Genomic DNA, 23,333 nt, shown 5'->3' on the forward strand with positions numbered 1-23,333 from the left:
CTCTGGTGCCGAGGATCACTGAAGTCAGACAAGTGAATCAAGCCCCAGTCTATGATTTTTGGACTTAGGAGTTCCCATTTCTGCTCTATTACTGGCCAACACTTTACTTTGAAAGCTTTTGATGAAATACATTATATAGAGAATCTTTCTTTTGCAAATTGACTATACAAAAGCCAGCCTATGTTAAAATCACAGAACCTTTGGTCAGGTGATGCAACTAATGACTATTTTCATTTTGAAATGTGTTTAATGACATGCATATAACTACCTGACCTTAGAGATTCAAGTATAGGTTTTCTGGGCCAGCTTCTCCTATAGCCACCAGCATCTCTATTATAAGTCTCAAAAGTGCCAGTCTAATAATCCAAGAACTAAGTTAATTGTAATGGCCTTTTCATCACATTTTAGAAAGAAAATACTTATCTTTAGTTTTGTTAATGAGATCCAAAAATCAAATTCATCTGCATGAAATCTAAAAAGCCCTTACTCCACTGAAGTTATGTTGAATGTGATGGTCATAATGCATACCTCAGATGAAATAAATATATTTAAATTCATCAAAATGTGTGACTACATTGATAAAGTACTCTTTTTACTAACCCAGATGTTAGCTTTCCGTGCTTTAGTAGGTGGTTTCATGAACAGAAAGTTCATTCCCAAGAACTGAGCCTTTCCTAATTTTTCTAGGCTGGCCTTTGAATTTATATAAATGAATGAAGGAATGCATGCGTGCAGACATACATACATACATACATGCATGCAAACAATCATCAAGCCCTCTTCTGAAATATTTGTGACTTGATAGTACCTATCAACATTTGTCCTTTGCTTAGATGGACCCAGTATCATCTACATATCACATAGAAGCATCCTGGTGAGGAATTTAGTATAAATTTCCAGTGTCATGGAGGACATGTGTATTTTCAAAAGTGTCATAGAAGAATTACTGCACAAAGTCCAAATGGAAGAAAGATTTCCAATGGGTAATAATAATAACTGACAGTTATAGAGATCTTTAACTTTTGTCAAGCAAAATATATGCCACACACACACATATATATATATGTATATATACACACATATTCATTTACAAACATGAATATATATGCAAATACATTAATATATGTCATCTGTACATATGGGTGTTCTATATACATAGACATATTTCTCTCAATGATATGGATATAAATATAGATGTAGATACCTATTGTGGTCCTCAGAATAACCCTGTGACATAGGTACTATAATTATCTCTGTCTTACAGGTGAGGAAACTGAGGCTGAAAGTTTAAATGACTTGTCCAGTATCACACATGTGGTAAATAGTTTGAGTTTGAACTCAGGCTTCCTGACTCTAAGTCTAATGCTCCATCCAGTAGCCTACCTTGTTCTTTATAAATGCCAATAGATGGTGAAGATGTCAAGCTACTCTGGCTTGGGGATGACATTGCACTGATTACATAAAAATCCAGAACACTACAAATCCTTCTCACCAATATGAATGATCACTCAAAAGTGATTGCCCTAATAATCTTCCCAGGATAAATTAAGCAGATGAAAAATATATATATAATTCATATTTTGATAAGCAGCTGATAAGAGTGAGTGGATGATTGGTTTTAACTCACTGGCACATGTACCTTGGATAGTTAGAGCTGTTGAGAATACTGAGCTGGGATGAGAATGCAATAGGAACAAAGAAGGCATGATGTATTACTTTGGGGAAATTACATGACTTTCAATGATACCAAACTGCTTTTTGAAAAAAAAATTATATCTCTCAAACAATATTTGCTATAGGGCTATGAATCATATAAAACTCTGATCTCAGAAGAATCAAAATTGTAGTTTAACCCAAAGATAAACAAAAAGACACAGTGAGTATACATGGATTGTAGCATTATTGCTGACAATAACATGGTCATAAGAAATGGCATAGAATGTGTCATCTGTACATACTTTTGTCAGAATTCTTCAAAGATATATCATTTTATCAGTGTCCATGATCCTTCCAAGGTCAGGAAATTTCCTCTATGGACAAAACAGTCATCACTACAGCCAATCTGTTGATGAGTTTCTCTGAATTTATTTAGGCTAGGCCCCAGAGAATAACAATATAGATCTGTTGCATCTAAGCTGTTAGTCGAAGCCTTTCTAGCTTAGTCAAACTTTCCAGAGCTGTTCTTCTGCCAGCTTAGACCCTGAAAATTAAGACCTAATTCATGCCCCTAAAAGGCATTATCATGGATTTTTCATTGAAATACACACACATATACACACATAGTTATACAATTATATGTAATAAAGTAGTAATATATATATGCATATATATATATACACACACACACACACACACACATATGTTAATCTATATCTATTTGGTTATCTAGTGTATCATCTATCCTGTGACTGCCAATGTTCTGATGTATAAATGTACATGTACTCCAGCTGATACTATTCTATCCTCTAATGATGGAGTTTACAGCCCAGCCATCACTGTCTGTCCTCTGTGACTCTTATTAATATCCTCCCATAAGTTCAACACAGTGTATGCACGTCATGCTAATGGATTCCTTGAGTTAACCTTAAATCACAAGGATTCAAATGGAGCAAGTAGCTTGTTTATCAGTTATTCCTTGTGCTTGCTATATGACCAGCCCAACTTTTTAATTACATTTTGTAACATCTTTTTCACTATTTCTGTGTCACAACTCCTTATATGTAATCCATTGCATCCATTTTGTGTCCATTATAGACATCTCTATTACCCTTTGGACAATATTCAGTATCTTAAACCAACTTTTCATCATCAAGGTTTATCAGTTGACTATATTTGGACTCTAATAAGTTGTTTTTATGTATCAATAAACCCATCAGTATAGAATTCCTCAGAGGAAATGGATTTATGAAAAGATATATTTTAAGAAAATGAATTTTGCCCTCCAGCTTAATTGTTAAGTTTTATGTAATTAACAGCACGTATTTCTATCCAAAAATTCTTTAGAATTCTACTGAATTCCACAGATGTAAAATCACATTATTCCAATATAAAGAAGGTAGAAGGCTACCAGTCTTACCATTTAAACTCCTTTCCCTGCAGGTTTGATAGCTTGGTTAGGAACATAGGACATTTCATGGCATAAGAGACTTGGGTTGGTTTAAACATTGTATTTTATTTTTTTGTACTGTATATGATTCTTCAGATCAATTGCTAATTGAAAAGTGGAATGTCAGATATGATTAGAATTCCTCCTTTTTTGGAAATTCATTTGTTCAGTAAAAATAAATGATGGTGTTTTGCTCTAATATATTGTTGATATCCTACAAACATAAAAGATTTATTAATGTGTGGTTTATTTCTATTGTCAAATCATATATATATTCTATATGTTTCTTTCACATTATTTTTGGAAAACATTCAAAACAACCATTAAAAAGTAGCCACCATAAATTGATTGTTTGCATCTTACTGGGATTGTTTTGCACATCAACCAACTCCAGTTTTATTAGATTAAAAAAAGGAAATGTTGTTAATAATGTAGAGAAAATGTGGAAAATACCTTAATAGAAATTAGGGAGCTGTCAGCCTTCTGCTGATCATCTAAGATGTTTCTGGGTGCATGAAAATAAACTTTGATAGCCTGGACTTGAGAAACATACTGCTTGTAAGGAACCAACCAAACTAGGTGTTGCTCTACTGTAGTCACTGTATAGCTAGAGTAAAAGAGACTGGTCTCTAGCCATGAGGCAGCTGGTGACAGAGTGGATAGTGTGTATCGTGTGGAGTCAGGAAGACTTGAATTCAAACATTACCTCAGAGACTTGCTTAGGTGTGTGACTCCAGGCAAGTGCCTTACCCTCTCTCTTTGTTTCATTTTCCTCAACTGAAAATGAGGATAATAAAAATAGATTTTGCCCTATCTGTGGATACTAAATCAAGGTATTAATCACTAAATACTACCCTGACATGATAAAAAGCTAAGAATAAGGTATTACATGAATTGTTTAGATATAACTTAATGAAAGATAGATAGATAGATATATGCATCTCCCTCAGCTCCTTCTGAAAATGTGTGACTAGGAGATTTTATTTCTTTTGAAGAATTTTAATACTTCACCTCATAATTTCATCAGGCTAAATTTGCATAATTTTCTTTTGAGCTGCTTATAACATTTTAGGGGTTTATTTTGGTGAAATTTTGGGCTGTAAAAATAAATTAAATATGCCACAAAACTACTTTTACATAGTGAACTAAACAATGAAATGCAGCCTGCATCACCAAGGAAATATTTTAAAAGCTAGTATTTAACTTGAATCGAGAGATTCCCAACATCTAATCTTATATACCTATTCTATCTGAGTTCCATTCCGATTCAAAAAGCATTTAAATGATATTCATTCAATAAATATTTAGTAAATGATTACCATGTACAGTAGTTCTCTGGGGGATACAAATTAATCAATCAGCAGAGCATATATTAAGCCACTTCTGTTTGCACAGTGCCTGACACATAGTAGGCACATAATACGTGTTAATTGAATTGAAAGATAATGTGTGATGTGCTAAGGATACAAATACAAGAAAGACACTTTCTGTCCTCAGGATCTTAAATAGTTTAAGTTCTAATATGAAGAAGAACAAATAATCTTAATAACCACATGAGAGAGGTTGAACCAAAAGTCTGTATGAGTTCATTTTTAGATTTCTTCACCTTTAAAGTTTGCCTGTAAATATCTTCTTCTGTATTTGTTTATCAAAAGCAGAAATTCAGTATCTAATATTTTCCCCACGTTTGGAGATTTAGAGTCTGCTACTCTGTTTACTAAATCAAAACAGAATAACAACAACAACAACAACAACAACAAAAACCTTGTCTGTCAAAAAGGCTATTTCTGGGAGGACTATAGATATAGATGTAGATATGTGTGTATATCCTTATGATGCTGATCCAAATGTACTGTGGCATGTTTACTTAAAGATATGAAATCACCATTATTGTAATTTGAATCACTGGTTAATGTCCTAGAGCTAAGGAGGCTAATACTCATCTTTCTCACTTTAGTTCAGACATTAATGAAGAAGTACTTCTTAATAAGCAAAATGTTAAGATTCATATTTAAAAAGTCAAGAGATAGGCTGTCTTAGCTGGTATTATACAGTTAAAAAAACTGATCACTAATTTCTGTGAATTATCTGAAGTAATAAGGACAATCTACATTTAAATGGGAACACTTTTGTGTCCATTTACAATGGCTCTAATTTTGGACTGTTTTTTTCTTTATTTCAGCTAAATGAAAATCAAAACATGCCTAGAGTTCATAACTGAGCTAGTAAATTGGGGCTGGAAGAGTCTTTATAGATCTTCCGAAGGGGGAACAATTAGGTTCCTCAGAAGGCAAATAAAAAATAATTTGCATGACATCTAAATTTCAGAAATTGTTCATTCATTTTTCTATGTACAGACGCAAAAGTTTGCTGTTGTTTAGTTTGATTAGTCATGTCTAACTTTTCTTGCCATTTCCTTATCCAGCTCATTTTACAAACAAGATAGAAAAAAGCAATTGCATTGAAATATAAACCTCAAGGGATTCCTACTTAGATCTCATTTTCTTCATTTGCTTGCAGAATGGATGTTTATTCACTACTGTTGGCTTCCATATAATGGCAGTTTAAACACATACATACACACACATCTGATGTTTTTTGGGGTTTTTTTTTGGGGGGGGGAGGAAGTAGAGGGTTGGCCTGTCAAAATAGGGCTATTTTAAAGGAGACTGTCTGTCAAATTAAACTGAAAGCAAGTTATTTGGTATAAAATGAATTCATGTTTAAATTTAAGTGTATTTTAAAGACAGTTGCCATTATGAAATAGAATCTTATAGTCGATTTTGTGCTGAGTCCAACAGTGTGTTCACTTTCTAGATGCCCACTCTTAACCAAATCAATCTAAGGTTAACATTAAGTTACAGAGTAATCAAACAATTTTCATAGTGATATTTTACTTGAATATAAATGAATTTTAAAAGAAGCTAAGTTTATAAGAGCAATCATTGTATTGCCATTAATTTATCAGATTTTCACCAATATAGTTATGTGTGAATGGAGCAAAACAACTGAATCTACAAATTTTGGAAGGGCTCTGCTTGTTTGGAAGAGAGCCACAGAAATCAATTATCTTTACTGTGAAATTATTTTCTATGGGTTCTCTTTGAGAGATCATTTCATTTCTTCACTCCATTTATATCAAATAATTATTTTGTCTCAGACTTTAATTTCATGGGACCTTAGAAACCATCTAAGGAAATATAATTAAGAATTCGATATGTAAGATATTTGTTTTTTTCTAATCCTTCTGAAAATAACTGACTTTTTTCTTTCCTTTTCTTTCTTTCTTTCTTTCTTTTTTTTTTTTTAACAAATCTGGATATGCTGCAGGTGCATAGGCTCAAGTATTGATGACTGCATCGGCCTGATGGATAGGTATTTGGCGTGTTTACTTCCCATGTTTCTCCCTCCTGGTGCTCCAAGTGTGAGCAGGGTGCATGAGTGTGCATGTCCCTGTGAATGGCCAGTGATATTTTCTGTTCTGTAATTGCCTGCAGGTGTAGCGGTCCCTCTAGTCATGACTGCATTTACTACCCATGGACGGGCCATTCCACTTTACCACAACATGCTAGGTAACATCTACCATGTTTCCATTTTGTCTCTCAAATCTTCTCCCAATTGCCCTAGATAAGAAATACTAACCAGTTTAGTTTTTATTTTAAGTTAATAATCTATGGATCAAGAAAGATGCATAGGAATAGCAACCATTTTCATTGCTATTTATTAACCTCTTCTGTCACTATCCAGTAAAATGTCAAAGTCTGGATTAGCAAGGTCACTGGTTAACTTAGAAATTAAAAACATAGTGACAAGCCAGTTACCTAAAATGTTACTAGAAAATTTTAAGTTCAGAGCTCTGTGATTAGAACAAAGCAAATTGATGATGGAGGAATGTAGAAGTCTATGGTTAAACTATTCCCTAAATTATTCTTTGATGGATCATAGCTAGATCCTTATAGGAAAAAAAAAACAACTAACATAAACTGGTTGGTATATTTACTAGAAAATGCTCAATAATGGTGTTGTCATCCAGTTTCATTGAATTAGATGTTTCATGGTAATTTTTACTTTTTAGTAGCAAAACATCTATACATTACTATTTTTGAACCTTGTTTTTTTTTTTGTGTGAAAAAGCTATCATATTTTTAGGCTCTTTGTTCATATCCTTATTGGGATGATCATTATATCTTTTAGGAACATTTAACATGGTATTTAACAAATAGAAAACTGGAACTTTTGGTCAGGTCAATTATCTAAGAAGAATAATGAGAAGTGAATTATGCAGATTAAAAGATTTGGTATTATATGTGCTATTGTGTTATAAATATTTTTCTATGAAGTCAATTGTGAAATCAAAAGTTCTGAAGAATGAACGACTCCATGCAAAATGGCCTAAATCTCACCAGCAATTGTTTGTCATGATGTAAAGCTCAATTGCTGAGAACATGCAGTTAAAGTTCCATCATGTTTCCCACAGAGAAAACAATATTCCTTAGACACTATCTACTCCATACCAAAAGATGGTTAGCTATATCATAATGTGGGACCATATTCCCAAAGGAAAAGAGTATGGATATCATCATGCAGTAAGAGGAAAAGAAACCTTTAAAAAGCATACTTAATGAACAATAGATCACTAATGTTATCCACATATTTGCATGACAGCACATTTGTTGTCGTATGTCTTGACATTATGGTATTTTTCATACCTTGTGTCTGATTATTCAGTAATTTCATTAAACTTAGCAAATTATTTGGGTGGCCTGGAGATTTTGGTATTGTTATCTAAGTTTTACAATTGATGCAGCTTTTAAGTTTTGATTTATATTTTTATAGATTTTGATTTCAAGGAGCTGATAGCACCTGTTCTCTACTTATTTCAGAATCATGTTAATTAGGGGAGGAAATCATTTGTTTCCTTCTTTCAGCTGATATGTTTCCTACCCTAGTTCAGACCTTTATCAGCCGTTGACTAAGTACTGAAATAATCTTCTAATTGTTCTCCCCACCTTCAGTATCTTTCTTTTTCTCCTCTATTCTCCATGCAATTGCCAAAATTAGCATCCTAAGGCTAGGTCACTTTCCTGCTGAAAAATTTTCAATAACTCCCAATTACGTTTAGGTTAAAATACCAACTTCTTACCTAGGGTCTTAATGCTGTTCACAGTCAAGTTCCAAGCTACTTTTCCAGCTTATTTCATGTCACTTCCTTTTTTATCATCTCTATTCTAACCACACTGGCCTCTTTGCTATTTCCTGAACTCAGTGTTTGATCTGCCACCTCTGTGCTCTTGCAGATCATGGCTTGGTACAGAAGCCATCTGATCTTCCACCTCTTAGCTTCCTTCAGAGCTCAGTTTAGGTGCTAGCTCCTTGAAAACTTTTCCAATCTCCCCTTACCCAATTTGGTAGTGCCTTTTTCTCTCCTTAAATTAATTTGTATTTATTTATCTCTGTATGTGTTGTTTCTTCTTAAGGGCAGCAACAGTTTTGTTTTTGTCTTTTTAGCCACAGTACTTTGAACATAGTGAGAGATTAATAAATATTGGTTCACATGACTTGAATTTCTTTTTTATGTATCACTATGCCAGTATTCAGTATATTTCTTTTTTGCCTTTGAACAGAAGGCTGATTTAAAAACCAGTTTGGTACTTAGATGGGTTTCAGTATGGATTTAAGAAGGCTAGAGGTGACTGAGGCTTTTTTTTTGGCCATTTAAATGAATTATGAGAACATGTTAAGCAAGTTCCTTATCCTATAAACTTAAAATTGCAACAAATTCTTTCCTCTCTAGGCCCATGCAAGTGCGAGCCTATATTAAAGTGGAAGAACAGCTTAGAAAATCTCTCAAAAGTCTTTCTATTTTTCTCATCCTCTGATGACATTTAAAGCCTTGATTTTAATTAATTCAATGAAACAAATGTTAAGCTCCTACTTATGGAAAGAACTATTCTAGGACAAGGTGAAAAACAAAGTTTAGGGGAAAAAATGTCCTTGTCCTAATGGAGGTGACAGTTTATTAAGGGGGATTGGGCATGTATGCAAATAACTTTTAAATATCATATATGCAGAGGGGCATTAGAAAGTATGAAGTAATGTCTAAAGGGAAAAAAAAAGTTTTCTAAATATGTAGGATGCAGGAATGTTCCTTGAAAGAGATTTTTCATTTGAGATTTAAAAAATGAATTCAAGAAGCAAAGAGGGGATGTAAAAACATTCCAGGAATAGAGGATAGTATGAATAAATGCACAGAAGTGGTAAAGTATAGGGTGTATTTGGGAGGCAGGGTAATTGAGTTTGGTGAAAATGTTGAGAAATGAGAGATAAGTAGCGTAAAATAAGGCAGGAAGGATAGGGTGGTTTCAAATTATAGAGGATCTTTAATGCTAAGCATAGCAAATGTAACCAATTTTTATTGAACTGAGTCAGAATATTTGTGTATGCATATATATATATATACACACACACGCGCACACACACACATATGTATATGTATATATATGTATATATATATGTATATATATATATTATATATATATATATATATATATATATATATATATATATATATACTGTTTATCAGTAGGCAGGCAGTAGGGATCCATGGCAGAATTTTAGTGACACAGTTTGTTGTTCAGTTGTTTCAGTCGTGTTCAATTCTTTGTGACCCCATTTGGGGTTTTCTTGGCAAAAATACTGGCATAGTTGCCATTTTGTTCTCTAGCTCATTTTACATATGAGGAAACAGGTAGACAGGTTTAAGTGACTTGTCCAGAGTCCCACGGCTGGTAAGTGTCTGAGGCCAGATTTGAATTCAGCTCTTCCTAAGTCCAGGCATGGCAGTCTATCTACTGCACCACCCAGCCACCCAAGTAAAATGATTAGATCTCTGCAAAAGGAAAATATTTTCCAGTTATGACAAATGGATTGGAGGTGTGAGGAGCAAGAGTCAAGAAAAATTAATGAGGATATTGTATACATTCAAGTAATTTGGCAAGAAAGATCTTTAATAATAGAATGACAGCAAGAGTAGAAAGGTTAGGAAAGAAACAGATATGGATCTAGAAGCAATAGAACTTAGTTATTTAATGGACATGGTGAGTGAAGAAAGAGAAGAGGTAAGGCATTACCAAAGCTTTGAAGGTGGAAAAAAAAAAGTGCCACTTAGAGATATAGTAGTGCTGGAATGAGGACTGATTTTGGACAGAAAAGTGATAAGCTTGATTTGGGATATGGTAGTATGAGTGGGAAATTCAGGCTGAGGTTTTTTTTTTAGCAATGAAGGTTAGGAGCTGTGAAGTAATATCAGAAGGGGGGAGATAGACAGGAGACAGGAGAGAGAGACAGGGGCAGGGAAGAGAGAGAGAGTTGGGAAAATTGCTTGCTTTCCTTACTGGGAATTCCTTTCATATAATGGGTTGGACTAGATAATTATGAGGTCCCAACCAATTCTGAAATTCTTCAGTTTGTCAGCTTAGAAGGGAAAATTTAACCCTTAGAAGTAAATGAAATCACTAAATTAAACTAGGCAATTAACTTTGGGAAAGGGACACAAAGCAGTCTTTGATGACAAGTTGACTTTTATGGAACACACTTTATCTGGACTTTTTTTAAAAATGTGTCTAGTTTTCTTTTGGTCACCCTAAATTGCACTAAGCATGTCTCTGTGCCACATATTTAGAGTTCATATTCCCCACTGCCCCATTATGCTGAATTCTGTTGTCTAAATCAGCAGAAGAAAGATTGAAGTTTGAAATGAAAACAGGTGAAATGTTTCCAATTTCCTTTATCAGTTTTCATTTTCAAAGCTGTGTTATTCTTTCCTAGTCCTGCAATTCACAAATTGGTTTTCCATACTCCATTTAGTTTGCAGGCTGCTTCTAGAACTTCTTTCAGGTAAATTGGATGGGATAGTTTATTTTTTTTAACTTTGGTCCATTCTGGAATATGGTACTTATTCCCCAAATGACAACTGATGTTTCAGAGAATTCTCTTATTTTCCCTTTTATATTAAATGATCTAAATATCTATCATAACTTTTGGTTAGTTTGACTGGTTGTCAAGATTTCGTATTAATTCATATATTCAGCAAATTTTATCATTTTTGTTCTAATTTTGATATAAAATATTTTGACATGCATTTTATCCTACTATTCCTACATGGACTATAATAGAATAGATTTTCTGTTCTTTGGCAGGTTTATAATCCAGTACTAACACATATATACATATATTTGCATGCATATTATATATACACATATGCACACAGAGAGACAAACACAATTAAGATATTTATACACAGTTGTGACTATATTCCATAATCACATTTACGTTGCAAAAATATTTCTTCCAGTTAATTAGCAAAAGTTAAAATCATAGACTGACCAAGAAATGTAATAATGCAATGTCCATTAAGCTCTTTTGTTGTAACTGCTTTCTGTAATTCAGTACTTCTCGTAGAGTGATGGTGAACAAAAAACAATGTTTTACTTCAGCTCTTTGAATTTGAACAGCCTGAAATTTGAAATGATATGGTAATAATTTTCCTAATATTGAACCAGCCCTGCATTCTTGGTATAAGTCCCACCTGGTCATAGTATATTATCCTTGTGATAAGTTGTTGTAATCTCTTGGCTAATATTTTATTTAAAATTTTTGCATCTACATTCATTAGAGAAATTGGTCCATATTTTTTTTTCCTATTTCGTTTCTTCCAGGTTTAGGTATCAGCACCATATTTATATCATAAAAAGAATTTGATACAAATACTTTGTCCATTTTCCCAAACAGTATATATAGTGCTGGAATTAATTTTTCTTTAAATATTTGGTAGAATTCACTTGTAAAACCATCTGGCCCTGGAGAATTTTTCCTTAAGGAGTTCATTGATGGCTTGTTCAATTTATTTTTTCTGAAATGGGTTACTTAAGTACTTTATTTCCTCTTCTGTTGATCTGGGCATTTTATATTTTTGTAAATATTCATCCATTTCACTTAGATTGTCAGATTTTTTGGCATACAGTTGGACAAAGTAGCTCCTAATTATTATTTTAATTTCTTCTCCATTGGTGGTGAATTCACCCTTTTTCATTTTTGATACTAGTAATTTGGTTTTCTTTCTTTTTTAAAAAATCAAATTAACCAAAGGTTTCTCTATATTATTAGTTTTTTTTTAATAAAACCAGCTCTTTATTTTTTTTTCATTTAATAATTTTCTTAATTTCGATTGTATTAATCTTTCCTTTGATTTTCAGAATTTCTAATTCGGTATTTAATTTTGGATTTTTAACTTGTTTTTTTCTCACTTTTTTAGTTGCCTGCCCAATTTATTGATATACTCTTTCTCTATTTTATTAATGTAAGCATTAGAGATATAAAATTTCCCCTAAGAACTGCCTTGGCTGCATCCCATAAATTTTGGTATGTTGTCTCATTAATGTCATTCTCTTGGGTTAAATTATTGATTAATTCTATGATTTGTTCTTTGACTTACTCATGCTTTAGGATTAGATTATTTAGTTTCCAATTAATTTTTAGTCTATCTTTCAATGGTCCTTTATTACATGTAATTTTTTTACATCATGATCTTAAAAAGATGCATTTAATATTTCTGCCTTTCTCTATTGGATTGGGAGGGTTTTATGCCCTAATACATGGTCAGTTTTTGTGTAGGTGCCACATACAACCGAGAAAAAGATATATTCCTTTCTATCCCCATTAAGTTTTCTCCAGAGGTCCACCATATCTGACTTTTATAAAATTCTGTTCACTTCCGTTCACTTCTTTTTTGTTTATTTTGTGGTTAGATTTATCTAGTTCAGAGAGTTGAGGTCCACCACTACTATAGTTTTGCTGTCTATTTCTTCTTGTAATGCACTTAACTTTTCCTCTAAGAATTTGAATGCTATGCCACTTGGTGCATCTATGTTTAGTATTGATATTATTTCATTATCTATAGTATCTTTCAGGAAGATGTAGTTTCCTCCTATATCTCTTTTAATTAGATCTATTTTTGTTTTTACTTTCTCTGAGATCAGGATTACTACCCCTGCTTTTTTTTTACTTTAACTGAAACATAATATATTCTGCTCTAGCCTTTTTGCCTTTACTCTGTGTGTATCTGCTTCAAATATGCTTCTCATAAACAACATATTGTAGGATTTTGGTTTTGAATCTACTCTGCTATCCACTTCTGTTTTATGGGAGAGTTCATCCCATGCACATTCACAGTTATGATTACTAACTTTATCTTTCTCTCCATCCTGTCCCCCCCAGTTTATATTTTCTCTCTCATTTCACCCTTTCCCCCCTCACCAGTGTTTTGCTTCTGACCACCACCTCTGTTAATCTCCCCTCCCTTCTATTAGCCCCCTTCCCTACTCTTTCACCTACTACTTTTTCCCTGCCTTCTGTCCACTCCCTCCTTTTCTTTCCTCTTTTTTCTCCTACTTCCCTATAGAGTATAATAGGTTTCTATAACCAAGTGAATGCATATGTTATTCCCTCTTTGAGCCAAATTTGATGAGAGTAAGGCTCAAACAATGCTTGCCCCCCCTTTCTTTCCCTCTACTGTAATAGGTCTTTATGCCTCTTCCTATGATATAATTTATACTATTCTCCATTCCTCATTCCTCTTCTCCCAGTATAACCATTTTCTACCTCTTAATTAATTAATTAATTAATTGTATCATCACATCAAATTCAATTTATTTCCACATTCTCTATGTATGTCCCTTCTACATGCTATAATAAAGATACAGTTCTCAAGAGTTACAAATATCTTCTTCCCTTGTGGGGATGTAAATAGTTTAACCTTATTGAATAACATCTTTTTTGTTTTCTTTCCTGTTTACCTTTTTATGCTTCTCTTGAGTCTTATATTTAAAGATCAAATTTTCAGTTCAGGTCTAGTCTTTCATCAGGAAAGTTTGAATGTCCCCTGTTTCATTGAATGTCCACCTTTTCCCCTGAGATATTATGCATAATTTTTCTGGGTAGTTAATTCTTGGTTTTAATCCAAGCTCTTTTGCCCTCCAGAATGTCATATTCCAAGCCTTTTGATCCTTTAATGTAGAAGCTACTAAGTCTTATGTAATCGTGCTGTGGCTCATTTGTTTCAGTTGCTTCTTTTTGGCTCTTGCAGTATTTTCTTCTTGACCTCATAGTTCTGGAATTTGGCTACAATATTCCTTGGACTTCTTATTTTGGGATCTCTTTCAAGAGGTGATCGTGAATTCTTTTAATGACTATTTTAGTTTTGGTTCTAGGATATCAGGGCAGTTTATCTTGATAATTTCTTGAAAGTTGTTGTCCAGGCTCTTTTTTTTTTATGGCCTTCAGGTAGTTCAATAATTCTTAAACTATCTCTCCTAGATCTATTTTCCATGTTAGTTATTTTCCAATGAGGTATTTCACACTTTCTTCTTTTTTTTTTATAATCTTGATTTTGTTCAACTGATTCTTGATGTCTCAAAGAGTCATTAGTTTCACTTGCCCAGTTCTACTTTTTAACAAATTGTTTTCTTCAGCTAGCTTTTGTACCTCCTTTTCCATTTGGCCAGTTCTACTTTTAAAGGTGTTTTCAGTGTATTTTTCTTTTTCCATTTAGCCAATTCTATTTTGAAGGCCATGTTTTCTTCAGCCAATTTTTTGCTTTCTTTTCCAAGCTGTTGATTCTTTTGTCATAGTTCTCTTGAATAACTCTCATTTATTTTCCCAATTTTCTTCTACCCCTCTTACTTGATTTTTAAAACCTTTTTTCATCTCTTCAAAGAGGCCTTTTTGGACTTAAAACCAATTCATAATACCTTATGAAGCTTTGCATGTAGCATTTTGACGGTTATCCTCTTCTGACTTTATATTTGGATCTTCTCTGTCACCATAGTAGCTTTCTATGGTCAGGGCTCTTTTTTTGTTTTGTTTTGTTTTGTTTTTTACTCATTTAAAAAAATTGAACTCTGCTCCTGGGGTACTGGGGCTATTGTCCTAAGCATTTTGTACTGGGAGCCAGGGGCCTGGTCACTGGCTTTCTGAAATGGGGCCTCTGGAGCTGGAGGTCTCACAGCTGGCCTGCTGTGCCACTGGCCTGCTGAGCCAAGACAGCCGAGCTAGGTTGCTGTATGTGCTGTGGCTACAAGCCTACTACTGGCTTGCCTGGACACTGCCTGTGCTGGGCTGTGATCCCCTTTCACCCATGTGAGCAGATCATCCTGAAGTCCTTCTAAGTTACCTTGGGCTGGAAAATGTTTTCACTGCCTTTTTATGGATTCTGTCACTCCAGAATTCTTTTAGAGGTTTGATTTAATGTTATTTCTGAGGGAAGTGCAGGAAAACTCAGACAGCTTCCTGGCTTCTCTCTGCCATCTTAGCTCTTCCTCCAACCACTTTATTTCTTATCCAGTACCAAATACTTTTGAAAATTACTCCAATGTAAATTGTGCTTTGAATCTAGTACTGCTAGTCCTCTTTCCTTCATATTTTTTTTCGACTCTCTTGATATTCTTGACCTTTTGTTCTTCCAGTTAAATTTTTATTATTTTTCTAGCCTAATAAAATAATTGTCTGTTAGTTTGATTGGTATGGCACTGAATAAGTAAATTCATTTAGCCAGCGTTTTCATTTTTACTATATTGGTTCACTCTGCCCTTGAGCAATTTGTGTTTTCTCCAGTTGTTTAGATCAGTCTTTCTTTGTAAGAAGACTGTTTTTTTTAGTTGTGCTGATATAGTTCTCATGTGTCTTGGCAGGTAGACTCCCAAGTATTTTAGACATTTTGAACTTCATATAAAATTTTCATTTTTAGCAATCTGATAGTGTTCTTCATTAAGAATATAAATTATAAGGCAGAAAATAATAGGAAATTTTTTTTTCTTCTTTTCCTCAGACATGTATTTGCAGTCCCCTGAGCATTATCCTTACCGTCTGGGTTGCTGCCAGTTTTTTTTTCTTTTCTTAGTGAAATTAGACTATTTAAAGATATATTGATATAATTAGTATCATATAGAACTTTATAGTTTTTAAACAAGCAAGAAGAATAAAATCATGTTTTATCAGATTATAAGTATATTTAGGAGACTATTCAGAAAAATAAACAAAAAGAAAAACTGCTTTCTTTTCATCAGACACAAATACATTTTAAACCAGAGTCAGTTATTAATATCCATCCATTGAGCAAATGCTCAATAGTAGTAGGTGCTATGTAAATGGATAGAAGAAAAGAAAATGGTAGACAAAATGCTGAAGATAATTCTTTTTTAAAAAATTTTTAATTAATTTATTTTGAATTGTCAACAATCACTTCCATAAGCTTTTGATTTAAAATTTTTCTCCTTCCTCCCCAAGATAGCACACAATATGTTATAGGCTATACATATATATTCCTATTAAGCATATTTTCACATTAGTAATGTTGTAGGTAAGAATTAGAACCAATAGGAGGAACCACCAGAAAGAGGAAACAAAACACAACAGAAGAAAAAAAATAGCAAATAGTATGCTTCAATCTGCATTCAAACTCCATAGTTCTTTGTTTGGATGTGGATAGCATTTTCCATCATGAGGCCTTTGGAAATGTCTTAGATCCTTGTATTGCTGAGAAGGGTTAGGTCTATCAATATTAGTCATCGCACAACATGGCTGTTACCATGTACAATGTTCTCCTGGTTCTGCTCACTTAACTCAGCATCATACCGTACAAGTCTTTCCAGGTTTTTTTGAAGTCAGTCTGTTCATCATTTCTTATAGCACAATAGTATTCCATTACATTCATATACCACAACTTGTTCAACATGCCATTGATATACTCCCTAGGAAAAAATCTCTAGGGCCAGATGGATTTACAAGTGAATTCTATCAAACATTTAAAGAACAATTAATTCCAATAATTTATAGACTATTTGGGAAAATAGGTGAAGAAGAATTTTACCAAATTCTTTTTATGATACAAATATGGTGCTGATACCTAAACCGGGAAGGGTCAAAACAGAAAAAGAAAATTATAGATCAATTTCTTTAATGAATATAGATGCAAAAATTTTAAATAAAATATTAGCAAATAGATTACAGCAACTTATCACAAGAATAATACACTATGACCAGGTAGGATTTATACCAGGAATGTAGGGCTGGTTCAATATTAGTAAAACTATCAGCATAATTGATCATATCAACAACAAAATTAACAGAAACCACATGATCATCTCAATAGATGCAGGAAAAGCTTTTGACAAAATACAACACCCATTCACATTAAAAACAGAGAGTATAGGAATAAACAGAGTCTTCCTTAAAATAATAAATAGCATCTACCTAAAACCTTCAGCAAATGTCATGTGTAATGGGGATAAGCTAGAAGCATTTCCTGAAGATAATTCTAAATAAAAGAAAACGTATTCTCCAAAGTACCATGGGACATTTTTTTTTCAACTGTATATGCTCCTAAAAATTATTTTCTGGGCATTAGGCAGAGCCTTTAAACTGTGATCTTTACCAAAAAGACCTCTCTTAGCATTTTGAATCCAAAATAAAATTTGATCCTTTAAAACAGTATGGTATATGGGGCAGCTAGATGGCACAGTGGATAAAGTATAGGCCCTGGAGTCAGGAGGACCTGAGTTCAAATCCAGCCTCATACACATGATACTTAATTACCTGTGTGACTCTAGGCAAGTCACTTAACCCTGATTGCCTCACCAAAAAGCAAAAAACAAAAACAAAGCAAACAAACAAAAGAAAACAAAAAAAACCCAGTATGGGATAGTTGATGATATGATAAATGGAATGATAAATGGAAATGTACTTTTAAAAATAGAAAATAATGGCAGATATTCCATTGTGCTTTGCCTTTCTTCCTCAAACATTTTATTTACAATCTACAAATTGATTTTCATGCACTATTCCTGAATTTAATCTGTGGCATGTAGATTTGCCACCTATTTTTGTGGAGTTAAGAAAATATTTATTTTGTTGCCTGAGTTCTGTTCCTAAGTCTGACATAAAACAGCTATGTGACCTTGGGTAGATTGTTAGAACTGGAAAGTACTTGACACAGTGACCTAGTCCAAACTCTTCATTTTGTAGATGGGAAACTATGGTCCAGAAAAGTAAAAGGTATTTCCCAAGACCATACCCTTTCTGGGTTTGGTTTCTCCTTCATACAAGGATGTTGGTCCTCTGTTGGACCAGATGATTTTGGAGGTCTCTTCAATTATGGGTGTTCTGTGATCTTAGTAAGTGTCTGATATTGTATCCACTTAAATTGTGCTGACTGCGTTGGAAAGCAGTGCTGTATAGGTATTCCCCCATCCAATTATGATTATTTCTGTATGCAAGACCTTTTCAATGCTCTTTCACCCATGCCTCATGCTCAATATGAAAAAAAAAAGTTTGTTTTATTCTATGGATTGCTTTCCCAATACATTGGGGAAGAAAGGTAAAGTAATTGTATGTCAGCAAGTGTGTGAGACTTCCTTGCTTCCAAATTTACCTAGGTAAATTTCCACCCATCATTGTGTTATTGATGGATCCCAAGCCTGTTTTGAAATTCAGGACAAAATAGAACTGAATGACAGATGCAACAAATTAAAATGTAAAAATGAATAAAAGGTAACTTTATGACTAATCTCAGTAATATGAAGAAATTATTTCTGTGCATTGGTTGTTGAAATCATGAATCACATTTCCAAAGGGCCTTGTTTAATTTGAAAGCTCAGTTCATGTGCTGTGAGAATATTTGTCATTTTATTTTGGCCTGATTCAAATCGTAATAAAAACAACAAAGCATCTATATAGCATCTTAAGTTTTAAAAGTAGTTTAAAAAATAGAGGAAAGGAATAAGCATGTATATGGCACCACTATGCCTTTAAAAAAAAAAATAAAAGGCCTCTGAACCCACAGCTTAGCACAATTCCTGTCACATAATAGGCACATAAATGCTTGTTGATTGACTAGTGTAGGGAGGTCCCAGGACGGGAAATACCTGTGGTGGGGTTATGGGACCTGGACCCCAAAAAGCAAAGACCATGTCTCTGGAAGCACCCCAAATCACAGTAAGCCCCTGGGAGAAAAATATTTTCTTGTTACAGGCGCATGCAGACCTGACCCTGCAATTCTTTAGATAAAGGGTATCAGTGCAGGCACAGGGTGCCAGCCCAAGGACCATGCCTTTGGAAAACCTTTGTATAATAAATAGAACTGTCTAGTCCTCTCAATAAAGCTATCTTTGTTGATTGCCTCAATTTTCCCATACATTACAACAACCTTGCATCAAGACTACTTGCATATACTGAACAGTCCCTAATCCCACCTAATTAGCATACTTGGCATTCTTTTCACAGTCCCTTTTCCATGTAAGCATTAGTATTACCCCAATTAAGTTGCAAATTCCCTAAGGAACTTTGCCCACATTATTGGCATCACGATAAACTTTGCCACTTGACTGGAAGACGGTTTGAGTGCATGAGCTCATTCCAGATGTACCCTGACATTTCAGGGCCCCTGTACTCCTAAACTGTGTCAGCACCCCTAAATCATGACATCTCCAACAATGCAAATTCACAACTCATAGATGACTTAGTTATTGAAGACTGGTTCTAGGGAATTGCCTAAAGCACGTAGAGGTTAATATACTTGCCCAGGTTTACTGTTGAACAGATTTGCACCCAGATCTTCCTAACTTTAGGCCTAGCGCTCTATCTACTATATCACACAGAAATATTTGATTTTTTCTGCATCCCTCTGAAGCTGAATTTTAGGAGTTTTGATTAATCATTGAACAACTTATCTAAATACTGTATTTTTAGGTAAACATTACATTTAAAATTGTTTCCTATGCCACAACTAAACTGTCCACATTTAAAAAGAAATGTGTTTATGTAAGTGGGGGTTACTTTTCACTTTATGATTTGCATATATCAGAAAAACTGTGATGTAATTGGGAGCATAGGGAGACAAATCCTCAATGATTCCCTCTGTAGCTTATGCATACACCAAATTACATCCTAAGTAAGTTCCTTCCTATTTTCACATTTTGCATTTAACTAAAGAAAGCTAATTAACTGGGGCCCCCTTCTGTGAAGTGGTTACAGAAAATGATGTGTAGATATTAACTCAAATTGTGCTCCCTTCATACTTTTTCCTATTACCTCAGCACATTCCATGCCTAATCATTCCTTCACAAACATGGGATTAGTTGATATACTGTGTATGTATACAAGAGCTAATTAACAGTGAGACCTTTGTTTCAGCAATGCAATCCTCTCATAAGGATTTCATTCACCCCTTCATGGGACATGGTATAATTTCATTCTAATTTCACAGTAACTCAGAAGACAGAATGAATGATAAGGAAAGGGAAACCCACCTCTAATAAACTTGGAGTGCTTGCAGCCATCCTAGTTTTTATAGCACTCAGTTCCTCTGCTCAGAGTCAAGTATTCCATATGTTCAAGCCATTTATAGAATAATTATAGTCACTCCTAGTAGAATTTTTAAAAAAAAATCTTTTTCCATAAAAGTTTGCTTGTGAGAGGAAAAACATCTTTATTTATGAATTAAAAATCTTCCTATCATCCTATTTCTTCTGTAAGTCATCAAGGCCTATGAACCCCAATTTCCAGTTTCACTTTAAATAATGGAGAAGTCAGAGCCAGATGATGACAAGGGAAAGGGGAGACAATAAGACTCCCTCCCAAAAAAAGAGAGGAAACTAAGCAATGGGACTAATGGGGCTGCATGGAAGCAATGAGATTGAGTTCAGTCATCCTTCTTAGAGTACAGATGCTTTTCTTTTTTTACTGACTCACATACCCAGTTTTGGGGCCATGCTTCATTGTTAAAATCTTAGGATAAAACTAGAAAAGACCTCATTTTACAGGTGTTGAAACAAAGAGGTTAAGTGATTTGTACAATGTCACAGCTACTAAAATAACAGCCAGGATTAGAAGCCCTATATCTTAAATCAAGATCCAGCTACTGGCTGTCATTATTGACCAAATTTTGGGATCTCTTTCCCAGCTTCAATATTCATTTTTCTCTGACTTTGTTACATTTTGACTTTTTTTTGTAATTGTCCCACCATTAATATTTTTCATATTTTAGGAGATCCACAATTTCATTCATTGTAAGTAAGAATTGCTTCATTCCTTGAGCTTTTATCCACAGTGCCTAGAACAGTGCCTACTAGATAGTAGTTACAGAATAACTGCTTGTTGATTGATTTATTGCCTCTGGCATTGATACTTTCCCTACTTTCACATTTTCAAATGCGAAAACTGGTCTTTGGATGACAGAGATTGGGGAAGGAATAAGTATTCATTAAGCACTTACTCCATGCCAGCCACTGTGATAACCACATTACAAATATCATCTCATTTAACCCTCTTAACAACCCTGATAACCCTATTATACTCATTTTACATGTGAGTCAACTGAGGCAAAGAGATAGGTGACTTTCCCACGGTTACATAGATGTTAAATGTCTGTACCTCTGCTTGAAATCTTCATAGCTTGATATGATCTTGAAGTTCACTGATAGAGCCTCTGAAAGCCTATAAAGAGGAATTAGATGGATCAAAATTCACCTCAAATTCCATGTGACTTGATAAGCCATTTTTTAAACATTTTTAGGTCATTGGTTAAAAGTTTTTCAAATAGGAATATTTGCTATAGTTTTTTTTTAAAAATGACTTTAAGTAAAACAGAAATAAATATAGGGAGAAACATTTTTGTAAAAAAAAATAAGTATTCTAAATGGTAAAGAACTTTATAGAAAATCATTAATAAAATTTCTAGATGACTAGTATTCTGTAGTCAAAAAATCATTCCAGATATGGGATCTACATATTTCTTGAAACTATTTAATCCCATCTTCTCTTATTCTATTCAGAGCTTAAATGAAAAGTAGTTGTTCACCATTCTTTTTGTAAGAGTATTACCTCCTAAATCATCAAATAATTGTTAGCATTTTTAAATAAGCATGACCCTTATTGTATTTTTCCCTTTCCCCTGCTTTTCAATCATTCTTCAAATTGAATTTGGTGTTTTTATAAGGTCCTGACTATTTCAGAAATAAGTGAAATATTAGTTTTTATGTGTTTGTTTCCAAGAATATATACCCTGATGAGTACAATAACTTGAAAGTCCTTTGGATGATTTCAATATTATTAAATAATATTTAACTTATCAGGAAGATCTGAGTTCAAGTCTTATCTTAGACATTTTTTAGCTGTGTGACTGTGGGCAAGTCATTTACCCTCTGTCACTTTAGTTTCCTTATCTGTAAAATACAGATAAATGATAGCACCTACTTCTCAGGGTTTTGTGAGGATAAAATGGGATGTTTATGAAGTCGTTTACAAACCTTAGAGACCTATGCAAATTCTAGTTATTATTTGTGTGGCCTGGAAAATATGGGGAGGAGTTCTTCAAAACCACAGCAGTGAGAAATATCAAGGGATGAATAAATACACGTAAAAGAACATTGAAACCTTACTGACCTCAAAGGATGTATGGACTTCTCCAAGCCATATTACTTCCTCAAAACCATTTACAGTTATTTGCTCAGACAAAAGAAATAATATCACTTTAATAGGACTGTCTCTTCACAAAGCTATTCTGAGGGGTTAGTACCTTCGCCATTTCTGGAAAGATACTGTTTATTTCCCCTCTTTTCTAGAGTCTGGGAACCTCTCCTGTCTTGCTTGTGATTTTAGAAAGATAATTAACAATTTTCTTGTATTTATAGGTTATTACCAGGGGTAAATTTTCCTTTATTTAACATATAATAAGTATTAGGCCAGATATTGAGAGATAAATAATTTACTATGAGTATAGAAAGTTTATGACCACATTAAGGATGTTAGGGAACAATTCATTACCAACTACAATGGATCTCTCCTAGTCTTAAAAGAACAAGGAAATAAATAAGTATATGTGCATGTTTGTGTGTATATACAAGTACATATATGTATATGAGTATATACAATATTTGTATAAACATGAGACATATGGAAATAAATGTTACAAAATTCATGGATCCGTATCAGAGTAGTTATTCAAAGTGCCATTGGTGCTAAAATGGCTCAAAATATTTTTGGAGCTCCTTTTTTTTGGACATTTCTTCAGAGTCAGTTTAGGGAACCACACAAAAAAATCCATCTAATTATTCAATCTCAAAGTACTTTTAGCTATTTCTAAAAATCAAGACCATCCCTGAAGGGAAACCTTACA

The 23,333-nt window shown here is 33.7% G+C and overlaps 1 protein-coding gene across 1 annotated transcript in view; it reads left to right on the top strand.

Moving 5' to 3' along the window:
• Nucleotides 1–23,333, top strand: part of ERBB4 (erb-b2 receptor tyrosine kinase 4) — a 1,374,278-nt gene that overhangs the window by 1,031,437 nt on the left and 319,508 nt on the right. The window contains 1 exon segment of the mRNA XM_021008671.2: nucleotides 6,604–6,678. Coding sequence (XP_020864330.1) covers nucleotides 6,604–6,678 — 75 coding nt within the window.

This window comes from Phascolarctos cinereus, unplaced genomic scaffold (genome assembly GCF_003287225.1).
Source record: "Phascolarctos cinereus isolate Bilbo 61053 unplaced genomic scaffold, phaCin_HiC Scaffold_7;HRSCAF=346, whole genome shotgun sequence".
NCBI classification, from domain to species: domain Eukaryota; kingdom Metazoa; phylum Chordata; class Mammalia; order Diprotodontia; family Phascolarctidae; genus Phascolarctos; species Phascolarctos cinereus.